We start from the raw sequence: 27889 nt of genomic DNA on the forward strand, positions 1-27889 counted from the left end.
ATAATTTTTGTTTTTATGCTTACTCTGAATCATCATTAGATAGTGAGAGTCTTTCTGACTCATCAGATATTATTTTCAGCATTCCTGCATTGTTAAAAGTATTTCACTGTATGTTATTATTAAAAAATTTGTATTTTTTTCAGGCCAGGTATGTTGGCTCATACCTGTAATCCCAGCACTTTGGGAGGCCAAGGTGGGTGGATCACCTGAGGTCAGGAGCTCAAGACCAGCCTGGCCAACATAGTGTAACCCCATCTCTACTAAAAATACAAAAACTAGCGAGGCATGGTAGCATGTGCCTGTAATCCCAGCTACTTGGGAGGCTGAGTCAGGAGAATCGCCTGACTCAGGAGGCAGAGGCTGCAGTGAGTGGAGATTGCGCCACTGCACTCTAGCCTGTGCGACAGAGTGAGACTCCATCTCAAAAAAATAAAAATAAAAAATAAAAAATGTGTATTTTCTTCAAAGAATCAGAAGTCCTATGTTCAGATAGTTTTTGTCTTTCTAATTGGTCTTTCCCAGCCTCAGATTTTTTGGTCTTTAAAATAAAGGGATACTACGAATATATTTTTCACCACAGAAAACTTCTACAGAACCAAGATATAATCCTAGAAATGCACTGGAGGCCACATCCTGAGAGCAATTTACTACAGGACCCAGTTGGATGCATTAAGAGACTGCTGGACTCCTGACAAGACTGCAAGAGGCAGGGCCAGTTTCTTGGTGTACAGCCTGTGTCACACACAGCCCATGCTTAGAAGGTCTCATGCTTGGTTAGATGCCCTGCATCTTAATTGAAATTCTTAATAATTCTTAATAAGAATTCTTGAAATTCTTAATAATTCTTAATAAGAATTCTTGAAATTCTTAATAATTCTTAATAAGAATTCTTGAAATTCTTAATAATTTTTTCAACAGGGACACTTGCATTTTCATTTCACACTGGGTGCTGCAAAGCACATAGCCTGTCCTAGCAAGAGGATGTATCTCCATGAAATAGGAGCAGATTCCAAAAGGTGAGAACCTAGCAAGGTAAAAAGACAGCATGATACAGAAAAAGAGGAGATGAATAAGAAATAAGGCAAGGGTGGGCTATACCAAAATGAAAAGATGGTGAGGGCCCCATATAAGAAACATTGCATGCAGCCAACATTTTGACTTTAGACTTCTGAATGTCATTGCTAAAACAGGTTACATAGGCAGCCTGCTTCCCATCATCCTCTGACTAACCAGAAGATAGAGAAGTGCATTCAGAAAGTGAGCATAGTTCTTTTTAGGGCTGGCAGATAGCAGAGCAGTGATGTTTAGCCTTCTGTCTGTTTTCACACCATTCACACGTGCAGCACATTGCCATCAATAACATCTCTCTTCTGGACTGCTTGCCTCTGGGAGGCCACTCAGAATCCCCACGGGGACAGGTATATTTTGAGGAAGTCCCCGGCTGTTCTTATTCTACCCCATCTACACTCCATTGGAAATCAATGCAGTACAACACCCACATGATATTAAGCTTCTGATTTTGAAACAGAAAATTGATTTGTAATTCCTGCCCAAATTTTACATTTTAGCTTGTAATCTAGACCCTGGAAAAAGCCCAGATTCTGTGCCTTTCTTATAAGTTTATGCATGCTGCTAAGCTATTTAAACAGTGCTGAGTGTTCTCACAAATCCTGAGACTGTAGACAGCAGAGTATATATGTGACATCAACTTAATTCACAGTAATCAATATCTCACTGCAAATTTAATCCAATTCTCAATACAGAAATACATGCTTCCTCTAACCAGATCATATCATTGTACTAAGGCCCTGATTTCCACAATGCTGTGAATGAAATCACAGATCCTTCAATGCTAACTGCTGGTCAACTAAGAACCCATCCACAGACTACTAATTTCCCCCAGGCTCATCTCTCTGGAGTCCCCAAACTGCTGTGTCTATCACTTAGGGGAATGCTAGGTGGATACAGAGGTGGGAAAAAGACGGAAAGAAATGGACGTGCTGCAGAGAAAGGCAGAAGCAAGAGTTAATAACAAAATTAAGCAATTCAAGCTTCCCAAGCTCTTGCTGTTTTTGAAGTTAATATGGATTGGAGGCTATATCAGGGCAAAGAAAGCAGCAGTTTAGCAGTGGATAGATCTGAGGCTCATTCTCAATAACTATGAGAACCTGGGCAAGACCCTTCACCACTCCAGAAGCCACACTTGCTTCAGAATCTATAACGTGAGATGAAGAAAGACGGTCCCCACTGTGCCCCTTCCATAGTGAGGGGATGACATAGTGAGGGAGGCTCAGACCTGTGAGATAAGATTACCCTCTGAAAGCGAATGTGGTCAAGCACAGCGCCCGAGAAGAGATCAACTTTCTGTAAAATCACCCAGTAAAAGGAATAGAAGATACATGGGAGTGGCACTGAAGAGATTCAGGAGTTTACTGCTAATATTTAGGAGTGTCTCTGGAAATCTTAGCTGTATCAACCTACAACTCCAGCTGTAAGTGATTACAGTAAATCTGAGGTCACACACTGGTGGCTCACAGCCAAATGTGGCCCATGAAAGTATTGTGTTTGGCCTGGACAGTATTTTTAAAGAGTGTGAATTCACTTCCAACATTTCAAAACAGAAAATTTCACATAAATATCAAGATTTCTGGCTGGAAAAAAAAAAAAACAGAGAAAACACATCTGACAGCCCTAGTCCTGCAGCCCCTCATGGCAACAATCTGCAGGGGCTGGGCAGTGGCTGTGTCCTTCAAACATGGCAGCACCTCTCCATCCCTACTTAGGTTACTTGCCTGGCCCTGACATGGATGAAACAGTAATGTAATCAAGCAGCAATTAAGCCATGTGAGGCACAATCAACTACATTGTACCTTTGCTGAGAAGAGACAGTAATAGAAGAGAGCAGCCTGCAGGGAGCCTGGGAAGGGAAAGTGCAAAGAAAAGGAACTTGGCAGTGCAGCACCATCAGGGAAGAAGGTGGACAGGCCAGCTGGAACAGGATTTGGGTCTGCTTGGAAAGCACAGCAAAGATATCTCTGTGATCTAGCTTGCTGCGTGGCATGTTTCCAGGAAGAGAATGCAAAGCCCACCTGCCATGAGCATTCTAGCTGCTTCGCAGGCTCAGGAGTGTACTCACACCAGTGAAAGCTGCAGCTTTGCAGTTCCACAATTCTAATTCCAAGCAAAATGTGAGTGAGTGTGCGTGTGTGCATGTGTGTGTCTGTGTGTGTGTGTGTGTTTAAAAATAGGACTTGGGACCACTGTTAAAGTACTGGTCTTTAGTGAAATAATGTTTAAATATTTTTAATATATTTTGGAAAAAAACAATAGAAAATATGTCCCAAACTAGGATACCCTCCAGTAGGAAAAAACAAAAAGGTGTTCTGAGTCTGTTGAAGAATGGTGTGAAAGAACAAGTAGATGAAAAGAAGTATCCTTGGATACTTTTATTCAGGAATTACCCAGTGATTCTGTACAAGGCCTATTAAGGTACAGCTAATCTAGTTTCAAAGTCAGGTTCCAGCCAGGCACAGTGGCTAACACTTGTAATCCCAGCACTTTGGGAGGCCGAGGCAGGAGGATCACTTAAGGACAGGGGTTGGAGACCAGCCTGGGCAACGTGGAGAGACCTCATCTCTACAAAACCTAAAAAAAATTAGCCAGATGTAGTGGTGCATAACTATAGTACCAGCTACTCAGGAGGCTTAGGAGGAAGGATCACCTGAGCCCAGGAGTTCAAGGCTGCAGTGAGCCATGATTGTGTCACTGTACTCCATGACAGCCTGGGTGACAGAGCAAGACTCTATCTCTCAAAAAATAAAAAAAGTCTGAATTCCAATGGGATGTGTACGGAAAGAGCTTTGTGGGATTATTTTGATAGGTGCCTTTTGTGAGCTGATTGTATGTTTATATCATTATATTTATTACTGTAAAATATGAGCACCAACTATATCATCACCAGTGTATAGTTCCCCTGCTTGACAAGGACTTCAAAGAAGCGCTTGCAATTCAAAACACAGGCTTATAAAAATTAATTTTTGTCTAGTCGGTACAATAAAGCAAGAAAGAACAGCCTGGCCAATATAGTGAAACCCTGTCTTTACTAAAAATACGAAAAGTTAGCCAGGTGTGGTGGCAGCTGCCTGTAATCCTAGCTATCTGGAAGACTGAGGTGGGCAAATCGCTTGAATCCGGGAGGTGGAGGTGACACAGCGAGACTCTGTCTCAAAAAAAAAAAAAAAAAAGAAAGAAAGAAAGAAAGAAAATGAAAGGCGTATAGATTGGAAAGGAAGAAATAAAACTATCTTTATTCACAGAAGAAATGATTCTATATGTAGAGAATCCTAAAGAATCTTTGAAAACAAACCTAGTAGAACTAATAAATGAATTTAGCAAAGTTGTAGAAAACAAGACAACCTAGAAAAATCAATTATATTTCTAAATATTAGCAACAAACTATCTAAAAATAAAAGGAAACAATTCTATTCACAATACCACCAAAAAGAGTCAAATACTTAGGAATAAGTGCAACAAAACAAATGTAAGATTTGTATGCTAAAAAATATAAAATATCGCTGAGAGAAGTGAGAGAAGATCTCAGTAAATGAAGGGACATTCCCAGTTAATGGATTGAAAGGCTGAGTATTGTTAAGATGTGCATTTCTCCCCAATTTGACCTACAAAATTAATAGATCACAATAAAGATCCCACCAAGTTGAGAATCTGAGTTTCAGCTCTGACACATAAAGAACTTAGAAGTTACCATATCCATCCATAACACAAGAAGAATGAAATAGCCTGAAAATCAACAACTTTTCTTGGACACACCAGAAAACTGAGGTTTCAAGGGAAATGGTCATCACAAACTCTGGAAAAAAAAAAAAAAAAAACAAGCACATCCAGAGAGACACAGATCTGCCTACCTGGAGCTGAAGTCGCTGGAACCAGGACCTGGTAGCAGCACTTGAATGGTTGTATTGATGAACTTCTGGAGGTTGAGTGTGGACCAGCATGACAGTGAGACGCTCTTGAGAACCACATTCTTAGGAGGGCGGCCACATATTTGGGGACTTTACCTCCAGGAATCACACCAAGTCCTCCCAGTAAACACCGGAGAAAGATCTCTTCATGGCTCTTGCAGGGTGAGGGGAAGAGTAGCACTGGAAATATGCCCAGGGCCTTCTCCACAATGAAAGCCAGCTCTTCAGGGAAAAAGGCTTTGCCTAAGCCTTATCCCACTTGGAAAAAGACATTTTTCCCATTCCAGTCCCCTCTCGCCTTCTTCTTAGCTACGGGGAAAATAATATAGTCTACAGGGGTCAGGGATTCAAGGAAATAAATTGGGAATGCAGCAGCCAGGGAAGCAGGGGGCAGTGGGAAAAGAAGCTATATCACTGGAGAAACGTTTGTAAGGGTCACAGCTTCAAGACGCCAGTCCATTAAAACACTAAGGTTTCATTGGAAGATATAGAAGACTCCTCCTCCCCACCATCACCCCACCCTAACAGAGACCCAGTAAGATAACAGTAGATTACAGCAGAAAGAGCTCGAAAACAGATTCTCTCTGAGAAGGAGTACTTAGGGAAGCCCCAAGTTGTGAAGGGAAACAAAAAGGGCATTGAAGGAATTTGAAGCCCTTGGTTCCTATAGCTACAGCAAACATCAAGCACGACCCAAATTCTAGCCAGATAACATAAATCTTCACACTTCAAGGCCTATCATTCTCAGTCTCTATTATCTGATATAGCCTGTCTGGGTCTCAACAAAAAACTACAAGGCATGCCAAAAGGCAAGAAGAAACACAGTCTAAAGAGACTTTAGTAATTTGTTCAGGCTGCCATAATAAAATACCACAGAATTGGTGCTAAATAAATGTATTTTCTCATAGCTGTGGCGACTAGAAGTCCAGATCTCAGAGTCAGCGCGTTGTTTCTTCTGAGACTCTCTCTTTGGCTTGTAGGTGGCCGTCTTCTTCCCGTGTCTTCACGTGGTCACGCCTTAGTCTATGTGTATGTCCTAATAGCCTCCTTATAGGGTTCATCCATATGACCTGATTTAACCTTAATGACCTCTTTAAAGACCCTGTCTTCAACTACAGTCATATTCTAGGGTAACGGTGGGACCTCCACATATGCATTTAGTGGGGACACAGTGCAGCCCATAACAGATGTAAAGCAAGCATCAGAATCAGACTTAGATATGACAAAGACCTTGGAATTATTAGACAGTGAATTTAAAATAACTATGATTTCAGATGCTGTTCAACTTATGACTGAGTTACATCCCAATAAACCCATCTTAAATGAAAAAAAGTGTAAGTCAACAATGCATTTAATATATCTAACCCACCAAACATGACAGCTTAGCCTAGCCCACCTTAAATGTGCTCAGGACAGTAGCCTACAGTTGGGCAAAATCATCTAACACAAAGCCCATTTTACAATAAAGTGTGGAATATCTCATATAATTTATTGAATACTATACTGAAGGTGAAAAACAGAATGGTTGTATGCATACTTAAAGCACAGTTTCTACCGAAAGTGCTTCACTTTCACACCATCATAAGGTCAAAAAGTTGTAAGTTGAGCCATTGTAAGTAGGGAAGTATCTATAATATGTCAAGGGTTCTAATGGAAAAAGTAGACAATATGCAAGTTCAGATGGGTAATGTAAACAGGTAAATAGAAACTAAGAATCAAAGGAAAATGCTAGACATAAAAAACACAGACACGGAAATGAAGAATGTCTTTATCTGATTCATCGGTAGACTCAACATAGCTGAGGGAAGAATAGTGACCTTGAAGGGAGGCCAATCAAAATTTCCAAACTCAAGCACAAAGAGAAAAAGGAAAGGGGGAAAAAACCCAAACAGAAGAGCACATACAAGAACTGTGGGACAATTTCAAAGGGTATAACAAACAAGTAATTGGAGTACTGAAGAACTGAGTCAAAGAAATATTTGCATTAATAATGGCAAGAGCTTTCCAAAACTAATAACAGACATGAAACCCAGATCCAGGAAGCTCAGAGAACACCAAGCAGAATAAATACCAAGACAACCACATCTAGGCATATCATATTCAAACTGCAGCAAACTAAAGATAAAGAGAAGTTCTTGAAATAAACACCAACAGAGGAACAAGGACAAGAATGACAACATCACATCAGAAACCAGGCAAGCAAGAAGAGAGTGGAGTGAAATATTTAAAGTGTTAAAAGAAAAAAACCACCAAGCTAGAGTTCTATGTTCAGTGAAGTTATGCTTCAAAAGTGAAGGAGAAATAAAGACTTTCTCAGGCAAATAAAAACTGGAGGAACTCATTGCTGGCAGATCTGCCCTGCCAGAAATGTTAAAAGAAGTTCTTTACGCAGAGAAAAATGATAAAGGTCAGAAACTTGGATCTATATAAACAGAAGAAGAGCACTGAAGAAGGAAAAAATGAAGATAAAGGAAAATCTTTTGTTTTTCTTATTTTTAAATGATCTAAAAGATAACTTTGCTTAAAGTAATAATAGTCGGGAGGCTGAGGCAGGCAGAATTGCCTGAACCCAGGAGGTGGAGGTTGCAGTGAGCCGAGATTGCGCCACTGCACTCCAGCCTGGGCGACAGAGTGAGACTCCATCTCAAAATATTAATAATAATAACAATGTATTGGATGATTATAGGATATGGATAAGTAAAATAACTCACAGTAATATTACAAGGGAAGAATTGGGACTACTCTGTTATATGGAGCAATTGGAACTCAGTTACACTGCTGATGGAAATGCAAAATGGTACAGCCACTTTCAAAAACAGTTTGACAGTTTATTAAGCAGTTAAACATAATCTTATCACACAACCTAGCAAATCTACTCCTAGGTATGTACTCACATAAATGCAAACAAAAAAACACACAAAAATTTGTATATGAACATTGATAGCAGCATCATTCACAGCAGCCAAAAAGCAGAAATAACCTCAATGTCCATTAGCTCATGAATGGATAAATAAAATGTGGTATATCCATACAATAGAATACTATTCCACAGTAAAAAGGATCAAGTGACTGATGCATTCTACAAAAATGGTTGAACCTCAAAAACATTACGCCAGTAAAAGAAGCCAGCACAAAAGGGCACATATTGTATGAATAATTCCATTTATATTAAATATCGAGAACAAATAAGTTTACAGAGACAGAAAAGAGATTAGCAGTTGCAAAGGGCTAGAGGAAGAGACAAATAGGGAGTGACTGCTAACAGCTAAAGGGCTTGGGGAAATGTTCTAAAATGTATTGTGACTGTTGGCCAACTCTGGGAATATATTAAAATCCATGAAACTGTAGACTTATTTATTTATTTATTTTTTTAGACAGGGTTTTTGCTCTGTCGCCCAGGCTGGGATGGAGCACGATCATTACTCACTGCAGCCTCCACCTCCCAGGCCCAAAAGATCCTCCCACCTTGGCCTCCCAAGTAGCTGGGACTACAGGCGTGTGCCACCATATGCAGCTTTTTTTTTTTTTTTTGGTAGAAATGGGGTTTTACTATGTTGCCCAGGTTGGTCTTGAACTCCTGGGCTCAAGCAATCCTCCCACCTCGGCCTCCCAAAATGTTGGGATTACAGGGATAAGCCATCACACCCAGCTTGAACTGTAGGCTTTAAACAGGTGAATTGTATGGTACGTGAATTATAGCTCAATAAAGCCATTATAAAAATGTAACTAGAGAATAATTACTACAACAGTTTTTATTACTTTGAGATAAAAAGATTTTCTAACATGATGCAGAACTCTAGGCAACCTTCCATATTTTAAATGATGAAGAAAAGTGAGAATTTAAATGTACAACTTGGAACAACATCAATTATGCATACTGTGCAAAAACTACCAAAAGATAAAGGTTGAATTGTACTTAGTGCTTAGGAAGAGATTCAAATTTAGGTTTTTCATCTACTGTATAGTCTACTACAAGTAATATGGAGTCAGATTTTTAAACAGGGAAGGCAGCTCAGACATTATACTAGTTCACTGCTTCTCAAACTTTAGTATGTATCAGAATCAACTAAAGAGCCTGTAAAAGACAGATGCTGTGACCCACCCTCAGAAATGCTGATTCAGTAGGAATGATGTGTGGCCCGAGAATTTATTTTTCCAGTAAGTTCCCAGGTTATGCTGATGCTACAGGCCCAGAGATCACACCTGGAGAGCCAGTGCACCAGCTGAGCTCTCAGGCTTCCACCATGAAACAACAGGCCCAGAGAGAAACTGTCCAAGGTGACACACACAGGACTCAGTCTAGCACTCCTCACATCCAGCCCACCTACTATATCTACACCTAAAACACTGAATATGTAAATTAATACTAGACTGTAGAATGAAATCCAGACATACTTCCTAAATTGCCTGAGGGTGTGGGTTAAGATTACACAACTGTTTTAACCACATTCTTCTACTGAATTAATCAAATAATCATGAAATCCATCTACATCCAAATCTAATATGAAATTTGGAAAATCCAAATTTTTACCCTTAACTGACATTACCTCAGTAAAATATTCATTCACACACACACACACACACACACACGCACACACAAGTATTTCCTACTTGGCTTCACATTAGTATCACCTGGGGAACTTAAAAAATTCCTGAATCCCATGATGTACCCCCAGATCAATCAACTCAGAATCTTTAGGTATAGGACCAGATATCAGTATTTTAAAAAACCGATCCAAGCCCAACTCACATTAACCTCAGATCTACTATTTACTACACATGCCATGACTGGTTTTACAGAAGATAAAACAGATTATGAATTATCTACTTTACAAGTACCAGGTAACTACCAGTAAAAGATTCACTATTTATCTAAGCAATTGTAACAGTGTCATTAATTTTCCTATAAGTGCATTCAACTATTCCTCTACTTTGTTAATTTACTTTGAGTTGCATAGAACAGTAAAACATATAATCTGCTCACAGATAATCAGGAGTTGCTTATAGTACCTCCACTGCCATGATTTCTACTCTCATAAAAATAACCCACCTCACACTTTCATACTACATTTTATATCATTTCATAAACTCTATAATTAATCCTACAACTTCAGGTGTATAGTAAGTGCAATGATGTGCTCTGATATATTTATTCATTGAATTTGCATTTCTATTCATATCATAACTATATCCAAACTGCACCTGCAGATTCCCTGTATCAGCAGCCATTTGAAATGCACACATTTATATTTCTACTTTATGCAGAGCTCTTCAATTTGAGCAGGTGCCTGCAAATACATTTCAATCAGTGTGGTGGCACACAAGAACACCATCAACCATCCTTTGTTTCAGTCCTATCCTGTATAGAGTTAAAGCCCTATGAAAAGGAGGACTGTTCGACATTGGAAAAGGAAATCGGGGTGGCAATACACACATCATGCTGCTCTACTCACCACTACCAACTTATCCAACTAGTCACCAGAAGAGTGTGCATATTAACACCTGGTCAACTGTTCATATTTAATTGATGCCATCTTCTGCTTTTTTTCATTATACCACCTGACTCTGGGCTAACTTAGAAGAAAGATGGCTAATGACTCATTGACAATCACTGATGCCCCCACCCTCACTCCCCAGCATACAAAATTTCCTGTAGCTGTTGCGATTCCAAGAATTTTCTGGATTGGACTCAAAAGCAGATTTATCAGGAAGTCAAGAAAGCTTAAGCTTTAGGCCTTCTCAATTTGTATGGGCCTCTTCCAAAGCCCCGGGAGGTGCCCTAAAGGTTTATATTTATAATTTTATATTATTTTCCTTGAGGTGTGTTTCCCCAAATTGTATAAACATCAGGCCTACAAATTCAGGATCCATCTGTAACTGGGCCTAATTTGTAGATCAATGATGGTACCAAAAGCCTGGTTCTGTGGGTATGGGTGCAACACAAAACCCATTCTTGTTAACATCACACAGTATGAAGCTTTAATAGTTTAGTCAGTGCTTGCATTCTGATTGGCAGCAAACATTTACAGTGAGCCTAGGCCTCAGGTCTAGGCATATCTCAAGGACTTTCCAATCATGAGTGTGAGGAAAAGTCTTACATCAAATGAATAACAAGACAATGAGGCTTATTTACAAGTCTACCAGGTGCTCAGCTCAGGGTTGTGGGTATCCAAAAAAGTGATACTAAACACAAAAGACACTCAAAACCTGCTTGCTGACTTGAAGAGACTGATATCACCTCCCCAGATCAGTCGGAGAAATAAGACAAAACTCTTTTACCTTGAAATAACAACAACAACAAACAATTTAAAAACACCACAGCACTATAAAAATATATGGACAGTACAGTTTTTTCTTTTCTGCACTGAATATTCCCTATTGCAAGTATGAAGATTCAATCATTGATTCATCAATTCGGTAAGCATTTATGGATCATTTACTACATGTACAATACTATTCTAGATGTTGGGGATACTGCAGTATATAAAATAGATAAAAATCTCTGCCCTCGTGGATCTTACATTTATTTATTGGAGAAATGGATAATAAAGCAAGATAAATTAGTAAAACAAATAGTGTGTCAAATAGTGATAAGTGTTGAGGAAAAAAACAAAGCAAGGATAGAAAGTGTTGGTAGGGAGTTGAAATTAACAGGAAACATGAGACAATAATGCTTCTGCTAAAAGCTGCATTCCTGCGATGTGTTTCTTTGTCAGAGAAACACTATAAACAGACAGAGAAGTAATAGTGAAAGCACAACACTACAATCCTGGGTATCACCTATGGGTCTACATAAAAATCCATTAAAAATTCCCTGAAAGGTTACCACATTCACAGAAAGCATAAAATCCGAATCTCGAGTTTTGAGGGGCAGGATATGGATTCTCTGGATAGCAGTGACTCAGGTAAACAAAGGGAGCATGACATGGAAGGAAAAGACTCATCCAATTTCGGGAAGGGAAGGCTCTAGATCTTTTTTTTTTTTTTTCTTTTAAAGGAAGAAAAAGAGATTGAGGCCAGGCGCAGTGGCTCACACCTGTAATCCTAGCACTTTGGAAGGCCAAGGCAGACAGATCACCCAAAACCACGAGTTCAAAACTAACCTGGCCAACATGGTGAAACCCCGTCTCTACTAAAAATACAAAAATTAGCTGGGCGTGGTGGCACACACCTGTAGTCCCAGCTACTTGGGAGGCTGAGACAGGAGAATCGCTTGAACCTGGGAGGCAGAGGTTTCAGTGAGCCAAGATCACGCCACTGCACTCCAGCCTGGGTGATAAAGCGAGACTTTGTTCCCCCGACCCCCCAAAAAGATTGAAAACCAGGCTTTTCCAGTCTATGTGGAAATTAGGCAGGCTGAGACCCCAGCAGCAGGGCAGGCAATCCCAAACAGATCACAGGGCACCATCCACAAATAAAATGAGTTTTCCTTGCCCCCGGGGTCAGGCAGGAACATCTTGTCTTGACCTCCTTGCAAAAAAAAATTGCTGTCCTCACTTGTATTGCATTTGAAATTCCTTTTAATGCAGTAAGGAAGTTTTCTAAGCAATACTTAAAGAGAAATGGTTTAATATACAAATGCCTAGAGTTAATGTTTGAGAGCATAATAATTAATTGACAGTTATAACCCAGAGGTGCCAGATTCCTATATATTTTGATGGAGATGGGGTCAAGGGAAGGGCTGGGAGAGTATTAAAGCAAGAGGGAATCTGCAGAGGCACCTGAAACATGGAAATCCACTCCGCAGACCTCTGGCTTGGCTGGGCTATACCTTGTTTCCTGTTAGGAGCAAGGACACAGCAGAGCTGCATCCTCAAGTCTATCTGTATCACAGCTGAATAAGCAGACAGGAAGCCTGCAGACACTGATGAAAGCATGGGGTGTTTATTTGTCTATGCAATCTTTCTTCTGCTTGCCTTTGCAACTCACCAGGTTCTGGATGCATCCGGGCTGGCAATTCCTGATTCCCAGAGAAGATACAAAGTCTGTTTGGGAGTTGACTCTTATCCAGCACTCTCTTCCTTTGAACACCTGTCCAGGTATCTAGGTCTAGCCCTCCTCGGGCAACACCATGCTCTCCCTGGCTAGCCAATAAATCCAGATTATCTTCTTAGCCCTTCCCTGTTTCTGCTCTGAGCACACCTTCTGCTCTCTGCCTAGTTCTCCCAGGCAGGTGAAATCTGCTAAGGGACCAGTTCCTCTGAGTGGCTGAGCCCCAGGAATGCACTGGTCTCCACTCCAAAAGAGACCCCCTTTCTTACCGCCACTAGCCATTGAAACTGACCCCTGTGCAACTTGCTGCCTTCACAGCAGAGCCATGGGCACTGTTGAATCAAATCCCTTATTGCCTCTACTTCTGAAATCAAATCATGTGGCTTCAGACTGCATGATAGGCAACATCAACAGCACTGTCATAAAACAGCAGTCTGCTCACACAGGGTTCAGGCTCCCCAACACCTAGCAACACTGACTGAGTCTGTTAGCAAGTCCGTGCTGTCCTCCTCAGAAAGCACCACCAGGAGCCAGCTCGCTGAAGAAGGGTTTTCTTCCTAAGACTATTTCAGCTGCAGGGGAGAAGTAGGAAAAAAGGCAACAGAAAAGCAGCAGGCTTTCAAAAAGGGAGAAAGAGCTGGCTGTTTTGGTTACTTTTTCCTTCTGGCCCAATATGCCTGGGAAAGCTAGTCAGAAAGCCATTCTCTAAAGCACATTCAAACGATTCAATCTTCATTGCAATCTCAGGTGAAAAAAGGACCTCCCCCTACCCTCCAGCAAATGGGGAATGGGCTCATCTCAAATAAACCCCAAATTTATTTTCCCTCACAAACCATATTTAAATTAGGAAATCTGTGAGATGTTCTTGTCCTTCACTTTTTCCAAAGGCAGACTAGCGAGTGAGAACGGAAGACAGGAGAAGGTCTTAGCAAATCACAATCGACAATAACTCTGCTGAAAGCCTAGAAAAGCCTCCCTTATTTCCCCCCAAAATGTTCACTGTTACAGAAGGTAATCAATCATAGAAGCCAACTGTATCGACAAGATTGATATTTTGACCATTATAGACTGCTTTGTGTTATTCTGATGGGACTTTTGGGGAAAGGTTTTAAGAATATTTGGGGCAAAGCACATCCCAATTTGCCTGACCACATCTCCAGTGAAGCACATATGGCAAAATGCTAAAGAAACAGAATGTGGTCAATCTGCAAAATGTTTATTTAGAGAAATATATATAATAATAAATAATATATAAAGTACTATGGTAGTTAATGTCCATTAGAGAACATCTCTTTTTGGTCCTCAATTTGGAAAAAAAAAATCACACAGATAATACCTACTAGTTACTATTGTGAATATTGGTTCAGAAGCTTTGGAAAGGATTCCTGTGTTACCACAAAGGTGAAAAATGGCTAATTAGCAAAATATGCCATCTCTCATGTTTCTACAAATCATGACGATTGGAGCCCATAGGTTTAGTTTAGGTGAAGACACAGCAACAAGGCTATTTAAACCACTTACAGATTTATTATTTATTTATTTACTTACTTACTTTTGAGACAGAGTCTCACCCTGTCATCCAGGCTGGATGATCTCAGCTCACTGCAGACTCTACCTCCCAGGTTCAAGTGATTCTCCTGCCTCAGCCTCCCAAGTAGTTGGGATTACAGGTGTGCGCCACCACGCCCAGCTGATTTTTGTATTTTTAGTAGAGATGGGGATTCATCATGTTGGCCAGGCTGGTCTTGAACCCCTGACCTTGGGTGATCTGCCCACCTTGGCCTCCCAAAGTGCTAGGATTACAGGCGTAAGCCACCACGCCCAGCCCTAAACCACTTACAGATTTATTTTAACATAATATCCTCCTTGCGCGTGAGAGAAGAGGAAAGAGATAGTGAATATAATTTTTATCTATTAAAATACTGTGCTTTTATTTTAAGTACTTTTTCTTTACCCTGAAAATTAACTGACAGCAACTCAGAAAGAATCGTGGAGCTACTGGAAATGAATTATGAGTCAGCTAAAGCAATAGCTGCCCCGCTCCGCTCCCCGCACTCCACAAGCCCTCCCTCCCACCTTGCATATGCTTTTAGCATTGTACTCAATTAAAATGGAAACGTGTTCTCAGTAATTGAGTTATAAAGGGTGAAGAACTCTGTCAAACAACACAGGAGGAATAACAACCTTCTCTGATAAAGAATTTCTCAGAGCTGTAACCCACAGATCGCCTGAGTGAGACTCACCTGAAGGAGCTTTTGCTTATTTATTTGATTATTTTTTATTGTATATGCCTACAGGGTACAATGTGATGTTTTGATGTACGTATATACTGAAGAATGATTAAGTCAAGCTAACTAACATCTGTTACCTCACTTACCATTTTTTTGTGGGGAGAGCATCTAAAATCTACTCTCTTAACAATTTTCAAGTATGCGGTACATTTTTAACTAGTCACCATGGTGTACAATCGATCTCCAGAACTTATTCTTCCTGTGCAACTGAACCTTTTATCCTTTTACCAAACAGCTCCCCACTTCCCTTCCTCCCCACCAGCCCCTGGTAACCACCAGTCTACTTTCTACTTCTATGAATTTGACTTTTTAGATTCCATATATAAGTGAGATCATGCAATATCTGCCGTTCTGTGCCTGGCTTATTTCAGGTAACATAATGTCCTTCAGGTTCATCCATATTGTTGCAAATGGTGGGATTTCTTTTTTTCTTTTCTTTTCTTTTTTTTTTTTTTGAGACGGAGTCTTGCTCTGTCACACAGGCTGGAGTGCAGTGGCACAATCTTGGCTTAGTGCAACCTCCGCCTCCCAGGTTCAAATGATTCTCCTGCCTCAGCCTCCTGAGTAGCTGGAATTACAGATGTATGACACCATGCCCAGCTAATTTTTATATTCTTAGTAGAGACAGGGTTTCACCATGTTGTCCAGGCTAGTCTTGAATGCCTGACCTCAGGTGATCCGCTTGCCTCGGCCTCCCAAAGTGCTAGGATTACAGGTGTGAGCCACTGTGCCTGGCCAAATAAGGAGATTTCTGAAGATGCTCATTTAAAAGACAGTCTCTTCCCAGAAGCACTGACTCAGAAAGAGCTAGGAATGTGCATTCTCTTATTATTATTTTATTTTGTTTTGTTTTGTTGAGATAGGGTCTCACTTTATCACCCTGGCTGGAGTGCAGTGGCATGATCACAGCTCACTGTAGCCTCAGCCTCCTGGCCTCAAGTGATTTTTCTGCCTCAGCGTCTTGAGTAACTGGGACTACAGGCATGCAACACCATGCCCAGCTAATTTTAAAAATTTTTTATAGAGATGGGGTCTCTATGTTGCCCTGGCTAGTCTCAAACTACTGGTCTCAAGCAATCCTTCTGCTTCGGCTTCCCAAAATGCTGGGATTCCAGTGTGAGAGCTGCCGAGTGTCTCCTCAAGACACTGGCAGACACGGGCCACTGGCTTAATATAAATGGTCACATATCTGTACATAGCTGCTCCCCTACTCACCTGGTGGACTCCCATGTCCTGCTGCAGCTGTGGCTATTGCAAAAGCAGAAGCCGGTGAAACAGAGCAGTGGGCATTGTCCGCCGTCTGTCCTGGTTATTTGAAAAGAAAGGAAATGGAATGGTGAGGCAAATGGATAATATTCTGTAACAAAAATCATCATTTTTATTCCTGCACCAGATGAAGGACTGGGCCAAATGCCCTGTATTATCTCTGTTAATGGGCAAACAACAAGATTGCACATCAGGAATTCCACTCTGGATATATAACCAAGAGAAAAGAAAGCATACATCTGCACACAAACGTGTACATGCATATTCATAGCACCATTGCTCATAGTAGCCAAAAAGTAGAAACAATCAAATGTCCACCAATTGATAAACAGAAAAATACAAGGGAATATTATTTAGCCACAAAAAGGAATGAAGTTCCAAAGCATGCTAGAACATGGATAAACTTGGAAAACATGCCAAGTTAAAGAAGGAGCCAATCACAAAAGGTCACATATTATATGATTCCCTTTGTGTTAAATGTCCAGCAGAGGTGAATCCATAGAGGGAGAAAGTAGATTAGTGGTTGCCTAGGGCTGCTGGGGTTGGAGGGGGAATGGAGAGTGACCGCTAATGAGTATAGAATGGCTGATATTTATAGGGTTTCTTTCTGGGTGACGAAAATGTTCTAGAATTAAATAGTGGTTATGGCTGCCTGACCTTGTGAATATATTAAATTTAAAAAATACTGAACTATATACTTTAAAAAGGTGAATTTTATGGTATGTAAACTGTATCTTAATATAAAAATATTCTTAAAAAAGATACCATATCATGTTACTGATAGAATTTCCCTCTGACAGAATTTCCTTCTCAGAACACCCTTAACAGTACAGATGGTTTAAGTGTGGCCCTTTTAAAATCAAAAGGATGTATTGAGCAACCTTGCAGTCCCTTTCACTCCTCGGACTGTACACACAGCGTTTGGCAGTGCTGGTGCCAAGCTCGCTGCTTCTCCTCGCTCAGGCTTTTAGTGAAAACAGTCCACTGTGATTCTGACCTGGAAGCTTTTATTAGTTTGGCCCTAATGTTTCACAATCATGCCTAAAATAAATACACACGTTAAGAGGGGAAGCAAAGAGCTGCTTAATGTGCCCAAGCACAAACGCATAAAACAGCTCTACCTTCTCTTTCCACAACAGACTTATTGCATTTTGGAACAAGGTGGCAAGTAGACAGATGCACAGGCAAAATTTCAGCTAGATAGAAATATGTGATGCTGTCCTTGTTCAGTCCTCCATATTATCACAGGTTTCAGCCTCCTTCCCATGTTTCTATGTCTCTATGATTTAGTTATATCAGGGAAGAAACAAAGGATTTGGCTTAGTTAATCCACAAACAAGATGAGGATTTCCAAATAATCCTTATGTGAATTAAAAATTTTATATGTGAATATAAACATATGAAAAGAGAATATAAAGTAGAGTTCTAATAATTGTAACGCCTTGAACAGCATTTAACTCTTGCCTTGGTAGAGCCTTACTTCCATAGATTTTGGTCCCAAACTCTTCCAGGTTACAATGAAGTCAAAGGGATCTGTCCTATGTGGCAATGGTCAAGGAAGTTGCCAAGACCTGGACTGACCAAAGCTCTAAGAAGAATAGAGAGATCTGGCTAATTCCATAGTAGTACTATGACAAGCCAGGAAAGTCTAATTTGTCACCTTCATTTACCAGAAACACCCAAATGGCAGGATAACCCATAACTGACTTGGAGCCTTAAAGCCCCAAGGGCTAATATCCACAAAGGCAGACATCTAACAACAGCAAGACTGAGACCTTCCTAGTTGCTCTCAGAGCTCATGGCAATGACAACAGCTTCTACCAAGCTGCTAAGGCCACTGATAACCATTTGGAGCCATATACTTTACCTTTTGCTAAAATGCCCTATTTGAAGCATGCCTATGAGAGTCAAAAATGCCTTTACAGGCTGGGCGCAGTGGCTTATTCCTGTAATCTCAACACTTTGAGAGGCTGAGGAGGGTGAATCACCTGAGGTCAGGAGTTTGAGACCAGCCTTGCCAACAAACTGAAAACCCGTCTCTACTAAAAATATAAAAACTGCTGGGCGTGGTGGCCCACGGCTGTAATCCTGGCTACTCGGGAGGCTGAGGCAGGAGAATCACTTGAACCTGGGAGGTGGAGGTTGCACTGAGCCGAGATTGCACCACTGTACTCCAGCCTGGGTGACAGAGTGAGACTCTGTCTCCAAAAAAAAAAAAAAAAAAGCCTTTTCATTTGGGTTACTTGGGGTGAATCTGGTTTCATAATTGTGTAATTTTCTGTGCTGACTTGAAATAATTGGCTTAAGAAGAGAAAAGCAAACATTTCAAAACAACTGTTATTTGGATATATTTATTTGAGCAGTGGGGAAAATGGGAGATAATTAAAATATTTCTACCTTTTGTTCTGATTAGTTTTTTTTCTCCAATTAGAGGACATTTATTATGTTCCCAAACAAATTATGGAGTAATGCTTTACAATTTTCTTAACTATATATCAAAATACATATGCCAGTTTCTGCCACTAGCAATAATGATGACTGAGGTCCCATGTACCTGGACCTTATTTTAGATGAAATAATATTATTAATAGGGTCTCCCCAGATTGTGATGCCCAGAGGAGTCCACTTATACAGACTACATTGGGACTCATGGTAATATATCAGAGACTGGGAACATTTTGGTAAACCCAGCACTGAGATTCTTCAGCTAGCTAACATCTAAAGAAGAGCCTTTTGATTCACGTTACTCCTCACAAAATGCAATGCAATGATGGAACTAAACAAATATTGGTTAGACTAATGACATCTTCTCTAATCATTTATTTTTCCACCACTTGGTCCTACAGTAACATTACAGTCATCCCTTGTTACCTGTAGGGTATTGGTTTTAGGATCTCCCTCAGGTACCAAAATCCACAGATGCTTAAGTCCCTGATATAAAATTGTATAGTATTTGAATATAATCTATGCATATTTTCCTGTATATTTTAAATCACCTGTAGATTATTTATAATAACTAACACAATGGAAATGCTATGTAAATAGCTGTCATACTATAATGTTTAGGGAATAATCACAAGAAAAAAAGTATGTACATGGTCAGTACAGAAGCTTTATTCTTCTGCCAAATATTTTTGATGGGTGATTGGTTGAATCCACAGATATGAAACCCATGGATGTGGAACGCACAGATACAAAGGGCCGACTGTATTTGCTTCCAATTAATTTTCAATAAGTGAGACTAAAAAAATTATTTTGGCAGTGAAACAATTAGGCAAAGGAAAGGTTCAGAAGCTAGAAATCATTTTTCACATTTCTATTTCTGAGTCCCTCTTGAGCTCTTACCTCCAGGCTGGCGATAGCGGAGGTGCCGAGGAGTTGAGGGGGATCTGCAAGGTGAAAGTTCTGTGGTGTCCGCTGCAGGGGAGCTTTCCACTCCTGCTCGGTCCGCTGGTGCAGACTCTAGGACTGCTGCTTGAAAACATCATGAATTTTAACAACCAGGCCATGAATTCAAGAGCTTCTTGTCAGTATCATGCATGGAAACAAAAGTTCATTACAGATAATAAGCATTTCATTAAAGGGCTTTAATATGAAATCAAGTCAAGTACTAATGACACTAAATCTAAAAAAGGATCTTCTCTAACCCTGTCTTGATGACCCTGTTGGGCCTGGCTGACCCTAGCTGACCCTGGCCAGCCCCTTCTGTCAAATGCAGCAGCAGATGTTAAAGTAAACGGGGGTATGTGGTGGATCCCCTGCCCTTCCAAATGTTTTTGCTTTCTCTGAGTGGGGAAAGATAACTTTGTCAGGTCAAAAATCAGATTGGGATTACAAATCAGAACTTCACCAGTTCTTTGCCTGTGTTGCCCCCTAAACCAACCAAAGTTTGAATCTCTATAATGTGGCCCTCACCAGGGATCTCTGGGTCTCCCAGAGATCTAAAGCTATGTTGTCCAAAATGACAGCACTACCCAAACGTGGCTATGTAAATTTATATTAACTAAAGTTAAATTATTATTTTGGCTTCCCACTTGCACTACACTGAGTGCTCAGTAGCCACATGTGGCTAGTGGCTATGGTATTGAACAGCCCAGATATACAGTATTTCTATCCTCCCAGAAAATTCTACTGGGTATCTCTGAGCTAGAGGTACAGATCAGCAGGAAACACGTGAAAATCTTTTAAATGAACCATTGGGAGGGTTTAAGGTCATTTGAGCTTCTTTGCTGCAGCTAACATCCCAAGAATAACACACACATCATTTTAGGGTCACCCTTAGGCCATTACTAATGATGTTTCTATGCCCCTCCCACTGATTTATTAAGCAGGTAAGACTACAACTTTGCGTATGTTCTTTCAGAGAAAAATACCACAAAAATGTAATACATTTCCAACGATTCTTCCATTCTTCTTGGGCTTTTCATTAATTCCCATTGATAACAGCTTAGTGTCACCTCCACTAATTGTACATTAATCCTGTCAGCAGAACTACTTTGCTTTGCCATTCCATTCAAGATTTCACTCAACAAACTTTCAAAACTCTCTAATGACTTCATCTAAGGCCATTTTTATACTTGCATGTGACTTATCCGCTTAGAAATATGGCCACAATTTTGCTTTTTTGAAACACAAAGGGGCCAGGAAAAGGAAATGGTTAGAATCTTTCTCTGAATGACATAATTACAGTAAAGCTGGCAACGATGCAAGATGCAGACAAAAAAAATCAGTGCTTAGCTGTCGGTTTTATTATTTTCTAAATAACTCCCCCAAAATTCAGTAATGGAAGGCATCTGCTCTGTAAGAACGAGCAGAATATCAAATACATGTCCTTGGTCTGATTCAACCATTCAGTCATCTCAGGAAAATGAGAAAATCATTAGACAGCAATTACATTGAACCCAGGAAATTTCCCAATGAGAAAAGCTGGACGGACCCTGACTGTTCTGAAAGAACAGGAAAGCAAAGAAGAATCCTGTAAGCTAACAGGCACCTACAGAGAGAAGAAACCATGCCAGCATTGGGGGCTGAGGGGAGAATTCCTTCTGGCATATTCACTTTTGATCAGGCTCCTTGCAAACAGCTTTGCCTGCAGGACGAGTGGGCAGATGTGGCTCAAAACAAATGCTAAAATCGGGAGCACTTTCAGCCCACAGGCAGGCAATTTTCAAACTAAGAACACAGAAACAGACACTAGTGCTGTGGGCTGTGCAGCAACACAGGTGGCTAAGTTGCACGGCCATGGTCTAAGTGAACACTGAGGGAGTAATGGGGTCTGAATACAGTGAGCGACCCTTTGGCTTGCCTTTCTTGCCTGCTGTTGGTTTGGTTTTTGTTGAGAACCCATCACTGGGTGGAATCTGGATATCTGAGTCTGGCTGATATTTGTGTTTTGTAGAAGCACCTGGGGTTGAAGAAGATAGAAACTGACTGGTAATGAGAAGAGAGGGTATTAGTGAATGTTGGATGAGTCTGGAACAGATGTGAGGAATGAGTTGGAGGGAAATTAAATTGAATTATTTTTTCCCTAAGTTCATTGCCTCACTCATTTTAAAGGATATTTCCTATTTCGCTTCTTTCTCCTCACATTGTTTGACGTTCTCCTGCCAGAAAATATTGCAAGGCTGGCGTGATCATTGCAATGACAATAAAAATGGACAAAGGTCACTAGCACTTTTCAAAAAACATGCCCTGAAATGAATAGCTGGATGGCAGTGAGGGAGACGTATGGCATCAATAGGGACCTAACTGGCAAAACTGATATTATACAATGAGGTGGAGTGGGGTTGTATTCTTAAGTGAAAAGCAGAAAATGTGTAAGTTCTTGGCACAGGATTCATATTCAAGTTTGCCAACTGTTTTAAGTGTTAACATTATGTGATACACGCAAACATCTTTCAAATTAAAGATGGATCAATGTCTCCTTTTTCTTTGTCAACTCAAGTTTTTAAGACTAGACAGCAGGGTTCACACAGCAGCACTTTTGGCTCTTACAGACATCACACACACACACACACACACACACACACACACACACACAACTTTCAGACTCATGCTGAAGTAGTGTTCATCCATGACTTTCCTAAAACTATTTATGACCAGTATTGCCCATACACCAACACAAAAAAACAAAAACAAAAAACCCTACAATTGAGTCTGTAATTTGTTTCACTTATTCAGAAAAATGCCAAAGAGCTACCTCAACCCGAGCCTTAATTCTAAACTTTCTACCCAGAGTGTTTCCTTCGCAAGGATCCACAGGATAAATTGTTCTCAGTCTCAAGAACTGGCAAGCATGTGCCTGCACAATCAATCTATTCCTAGCCTTCAATATGAATCACAATAATTGATTATATTCCTGTCTTTACTGTGCCAGCAGAGGAGCTTGGAACCAAAGTCAGGGGACTCTAGGAATTGCAGAAGACCACACAGTATTCATTTGTTCAGTAACCATACACTTGGCCACACACAACTTATTCCTTTTCTCCCATTGTCTGATTTCCTTACCTATTTTATTTTATTTTTGTCTTTGTTTTTTGTATTTTTGAGACAGGGTCTTACTCTGTGACCCAGGCTGGAATGCAGTGGTATGATCAGAGCTCACTGCGTCCTTGACCTCTTAGGCTCAAGTGATCCTCCCGCTTCAGCCTCCTGAGTAACTGGGACCACAGGTGCACACAGCCACATCTGGCTATTTGTTTTATTTTTATTTTTATTTTTAGTAGAGACAAGGTCTCACTATGTTGCCCAGGCTGGTCTCGAATTCCTAGGCTCCAGCGATCCTTCCACCTCGGCCTCCCAAAGTGCTGGCATTACAGGCATGAGCCACCATGTCCAGCTACCTATTTCATTTTAATGTAGTTGTACCCTGTATCTCTCTGAATGACCACCTTAAATATTTTTAAGTATAAGATGGGAAATAAATGCATTAAAAAGAAATTAGAGGACAGCTATAGAAAGGGAAAAGAAATAAAGATGCAAAGAAGTGGCTTAATGGAAGTATTAAGGGAGGGATCAGGGTAAAATGAGAGCTAAGGGGGATGCATTAGGTGGTGAATGTGACTAAGAAGCCTGGGGAGCAGAGGAGCTGACAGCTCTGGAGTAAAGGTTGGCTCTACGGGCTTCACCAAGTGCCATGGGCCCCTCCTAGATACAATCTTGGACTTTCTCCATTACCCAGAGTGGAAAGAGCTCAGCATTTAACTATTTTAGAGTACTGGAACTCTAAAATGATATTTCTAACCTATGAACCATCTGGATAAATTAACTGAAAAAAATATAACACTAAATCACTTGTTTTGGGGAAATCCAGTGAGAAGCAGAGGCATGAAGCCTTCAACTTAATTCTCTAATATGAGAAAGAGCCTAATATTTCGGCCATACTGTTATTCACAGGTTCCCTCCATCTGCTGGCCCCAGGCCATGAATGATCAGTGCTGCCACATGACAAAGCTCTCCAGCAGCCACTGGCTGTGTCCACATGATCCCACTCTGTCCAATATCTGTACTGACAGGTCTTCGAAGCCTGTGTCAGTGTCCTTCCCTAAGAGCTTGATCCAGCTCTTTCTCATTTATCTTGGTCTCCCCATGCTATGATTTGATATGTCCCCTAAAGTTCATATGTTGGAAACTTAAACTCCAATGCAACAGTGTTGAGAGGTGAGACCTCTAAGAGGTGATTACATCATGAGTACTCTGCACTCATGAATGAATGAATGCCTTTATCTTGGGAATAGAATGAGTTTGGCCTACTTCACTCTCTTTCCCACCCATGTGATACTTTCCACTATATTATAATGCAGCAAGAAGGCCCTCACCAGATGCCAGCCTCTAGAACTGTGAGAGATACATTTCTGTTCATTATAAATCACCTAGTCTCAGGTAGCACAAAACAAAGAGAAAATTAGTACTGAGAAGTGAGGTTACTGCTATAACGAAAACCTGAAAAAGTGGAAGTGGCTTTGGAACTGGGTAATGGACAGATGCTGGAAGAGTCTGAAGGAATGGGCTAGAGAAAGCCTGTATTGCCATGGATGGAGCATTAAGGATGATGCTATTAATAGTCAGCGCTCAGAAGAAGAGAAGAGCTTTCAAGAGTCTGAATCTCCTTAGAGATTACTTAGGTGGTCATGATAGAATGTTGGTAGAAATATGAATAGTAAAGGCAATTCCGGTGAGGTCTCAGATGGAAATGGGAAACAAGGTGTTGAAAACTGGCATAAAAGCCATCTTTGTTACAAAGTAGCAAAGAACTTGAGTGAATTGTGTTTATGCCCAAGGGCTTTATGGAAGGTAGAACTTCAGAGTAATGAACTAGGATACCTGGTGGAAGAAATTTATAAGCAAAATATTAAGAAGCTGCATGGCTACTTTTAAATATATGCAAGAGGAAAGAAATGGTTTAAGGGCAGAATTTATAATTGAAAGGGAAACAGAGCAGAAAGACTTGGAAAATTTGCAGCTCAGCCGCGTAAAGAGTGAAAAGGCCTTTTTGGGAGTGCAAACCAAGGCTGTGGCCAAGTGACCTTTCACTAAAAAGATTAGTACTAAAGAGAGCATGGCTAAAGGAGAGCCAGGTGTTATTCATTAAGACAATGGGAGAAAGACTCCAAAGGTATTTCAGAGATCTTTCAGACAAGATAGGACCTTGAGGGCCAGGTTGACAGAGAGGAATCTAAGGGACCACAGCATTTGCTGCCCAGGGCTGCTCCCCACATTCCTGTGCAGTGCTCCTCAGCCACACTAGCTGTGGCCCAGGCAAACCCAGGTGCAGCTTGGGCCACCGCACCAGAGGGTGCACATGGAAAGCACTGGTGGCATCCATGTGGTGCTAATTCTGCAGGTGCACAGAATGCACAAGCTGTGAAGGCACAGCTTCCTTCACCTAGATTTCAAAGGATGCTGCAGACAGCCTAGGGTCCCAGGCAGAGACCTGTTGCAGGGATGGAGACACTGAAGAGAGTCTTCACTGGGGCAATGCCTAGTGGAGCCATGAGAGTGAGGCCATTGCAGAAATCCTAGAACTGCCAGCATGCAACAACAGCCTGAGAGAGCTGCAGACAAGAGGCTCTAATCTATGAGAGCTGAAATGTGGGCTGAGCCCAGAAAAGTCATGGGAGTGGGCCTGCCTAAGGCTTTGGGCACCCAACCCCACCCCAGTGTACTCAGGAGGCAGCACATGGAGTGAAATATTATTCTGGAGTCTTAAGAGTTAATGTCTGCCCCGTTGGGTTTCGGACTTACTTGAGGCATGTTATTCCTTTCTTTTTGCCTATTTTTCCCTTTCACAATGGGAATATCTATCCTATTCTGGTCCTACCACCACATTACAGCTGGAAGGGAATTTGCCTCAGGATGAATCATGTCTTGAGTCTCATCCATATCTGATTCAGGTCTCACCCGTATCTGATTCAGGTAAGTCTCTGGACTTTGGACTTATCAGTTGATGCCAAAACAAGTTAAGACTTTGGGGGCTATTGGGATGGAATGAATATATTTTACATGTGAGAAGGACATAAATTTGGGGGGAAAGGGACAGAGTGTTATGGTTTGAATGTTTCCCCCAAAGTTCCCATGTTAAAAACTTAATTCCCAATGCAACAGTGTTGAGAGGTGGGACCTCTAAGAGGTGATTATATCATGAGACCTCTACACACATAAATGGATTAATGCCATTATTGCAGTAGTGGGTTCCTTATAAAAGCCTAAGTTTGGCCCCCTCTCCTCTCTTTCACGTCTATGTGTTGCCTTCCACCATGTTATGACAGAGCAAGAAGGGCCTCACAAGATGTCAGTGCCTTGATCTTGAACTTCCCAACCTCCAGAATTGTGAGAAATAAATTTCTATTCATGTACAATTATCTAGTTTCAGATATCCTGCTATAACAGCCCAAAACAAAGTAAGATAACCCAAGTCTAACTTTTTTCCAGCTTATTGTTCCAGGGAAAAAAACTATTGATTTCTACTTTCTCCTAGACAGTAGCTCAAGCAGCTTTCATGATAAGGTATTGGATCATCACCTTGAAGACTAAAACTGGGGAAGTTGGTGATCGAAGTGGAACATTCCCTGCACAACAAGTTAAAGTGGAACACTTAATCATGCTGATATCAAATAGATATTTGCACACCATATTCATTGCACCGTTATTCAAATAGCCAAGAGGTGGAAGCAACCAAAATGTCTATTGATGGATAAATGCATAAAGAAAATGTAGTATCTGCATACTGCATTTTCTTATTATTCTACCTATTAAAAAAGGAAATTCTATCACATGCTATCATATGGTTGGACCTTGAGGACATTACACTAAGTAAACTAAGCCATTCAAAAAAGGACAAATATTGAATGATTCCACATATATGAGGTACTTAAACTTAAAGCAGTCAAATTTGTAGAGACAGAAAGTAGAAAGCTGGTTGCCAGGGGCCAGGGGGAGAAGAAAATGGGGTATTATTCAATGATTATAGAGTTTCGGTTTTGCACGATGAAAAAGTTATAGAGATCTGTCATTCAACAATACTATTGAGCTATACACTTAAAGATACTTAAGATGGTAAGAAGAAGAAGGAGAAGAAAGATTCTCTAGGAGAGTTGTTGTTTTGAAGTTTACTCCGTGCTAGAAAGCCCTAAGAGGACTACTAACAAGGTCTGCTCTACAGGGCTGCCCATGCTGTCAAAACAGGACAAAGCCTGTCCCTTCAGAAGCAGTGATGCTTGTGATGCTTGCAGAAATGGCATTCACTGGCTGGGTATGGTGGCTCATGCCTGTAATCCCAGCACTTTGGGAGGCTGAGGCGGGTGGAACACCTGAGGTCAGAAGTTCAAGACTAGCCTGGCCAACATGGTGAAAGCCCGTCTCTACTAAAAATACAAAAATTAGCAAGGCATGATGGTGCGTGCCTGTAATCCCAGCTACTCAGGAGGCTGAGGCAGGAGAATAGCTCGAACCTGGGAGGCAGAGGTTGCAGTGAGTCAAGATTGTGCCACTGCACTCCAGCCTGGGAGACAGAGTGAGACTCCATCTCAGAAAAAAAAGAGAAATGGCATTCACCACTAGTGATTACCACCACACCTTTACTTATATATTCTCTTTGCCCAGAAGTTCTCCCATCTCCTCTTTCCAACCCACATATGTTTTGGCTCATGTCAAAGACACTTCTTAATTCTGCTCAACCAGATGTGATCTCCCTGCTCTTCAGCTTCCAGAGCACTCTATCTACACCTCTTATACCACTTGCCCATATAGTTATGTTGTGTCTGTATTATCCACATAACTAGAGTATGACAGTGAAGGTGCTATTTACCACTGTGGACTCTAGCACACACAGTATCCTGCACAGAGAAGAGGCTCACTCAATGA

General features: G+C 40.9%; 1 protein-coding gene across 4 annotated transcripts in view; it reads right to left on the bottom strand.

The window, feature by feature from the left end:
• Positions 1-27889, bottom strand: part of RASGRF2 (Ras protein specific guanine nucleotide releasing factor 2) — a 278300-nt gene that overhangs the window by 86367 nt on the left and 164044 nt on the right. For 3 of the 4 annotated variants that reach the window (XM_003822263.6, XM_034959854.3, XM_063604178.1), the window contains 2 exons: positions 19874-19999; positions 16478-16567 (listed from right to left, as the gene is read on the bottom strand). The exons of the other annotated variant lie outside the window; for it this stretch is intronic. In XM_003822263.6, the coding sequence (XP_003822311.1) occupies positions 16478-16567; positions 19874-19999 (216 nt within the window). The remainder of the gene's footprint in view (positions 1-16477; positions 16568-19873; positions 20000-27889) is intronic. 4 annotated transcript variants of the gene reach the window in all.

The sequence above is a fragment of the Pan paniscus genome, chromosome 4 (assembly GCF_029289425.2).
Source record: "Pan paniscus chromosome 4, NHGRI_mPanPan1-v2.0_pri, whole genome shotgun sequence".
Lineage (NCBI taxonomy): Eukaryota > Metazoa > Chordata > Mammalia > Primates > Hominidae > Pan > Pan paniscus.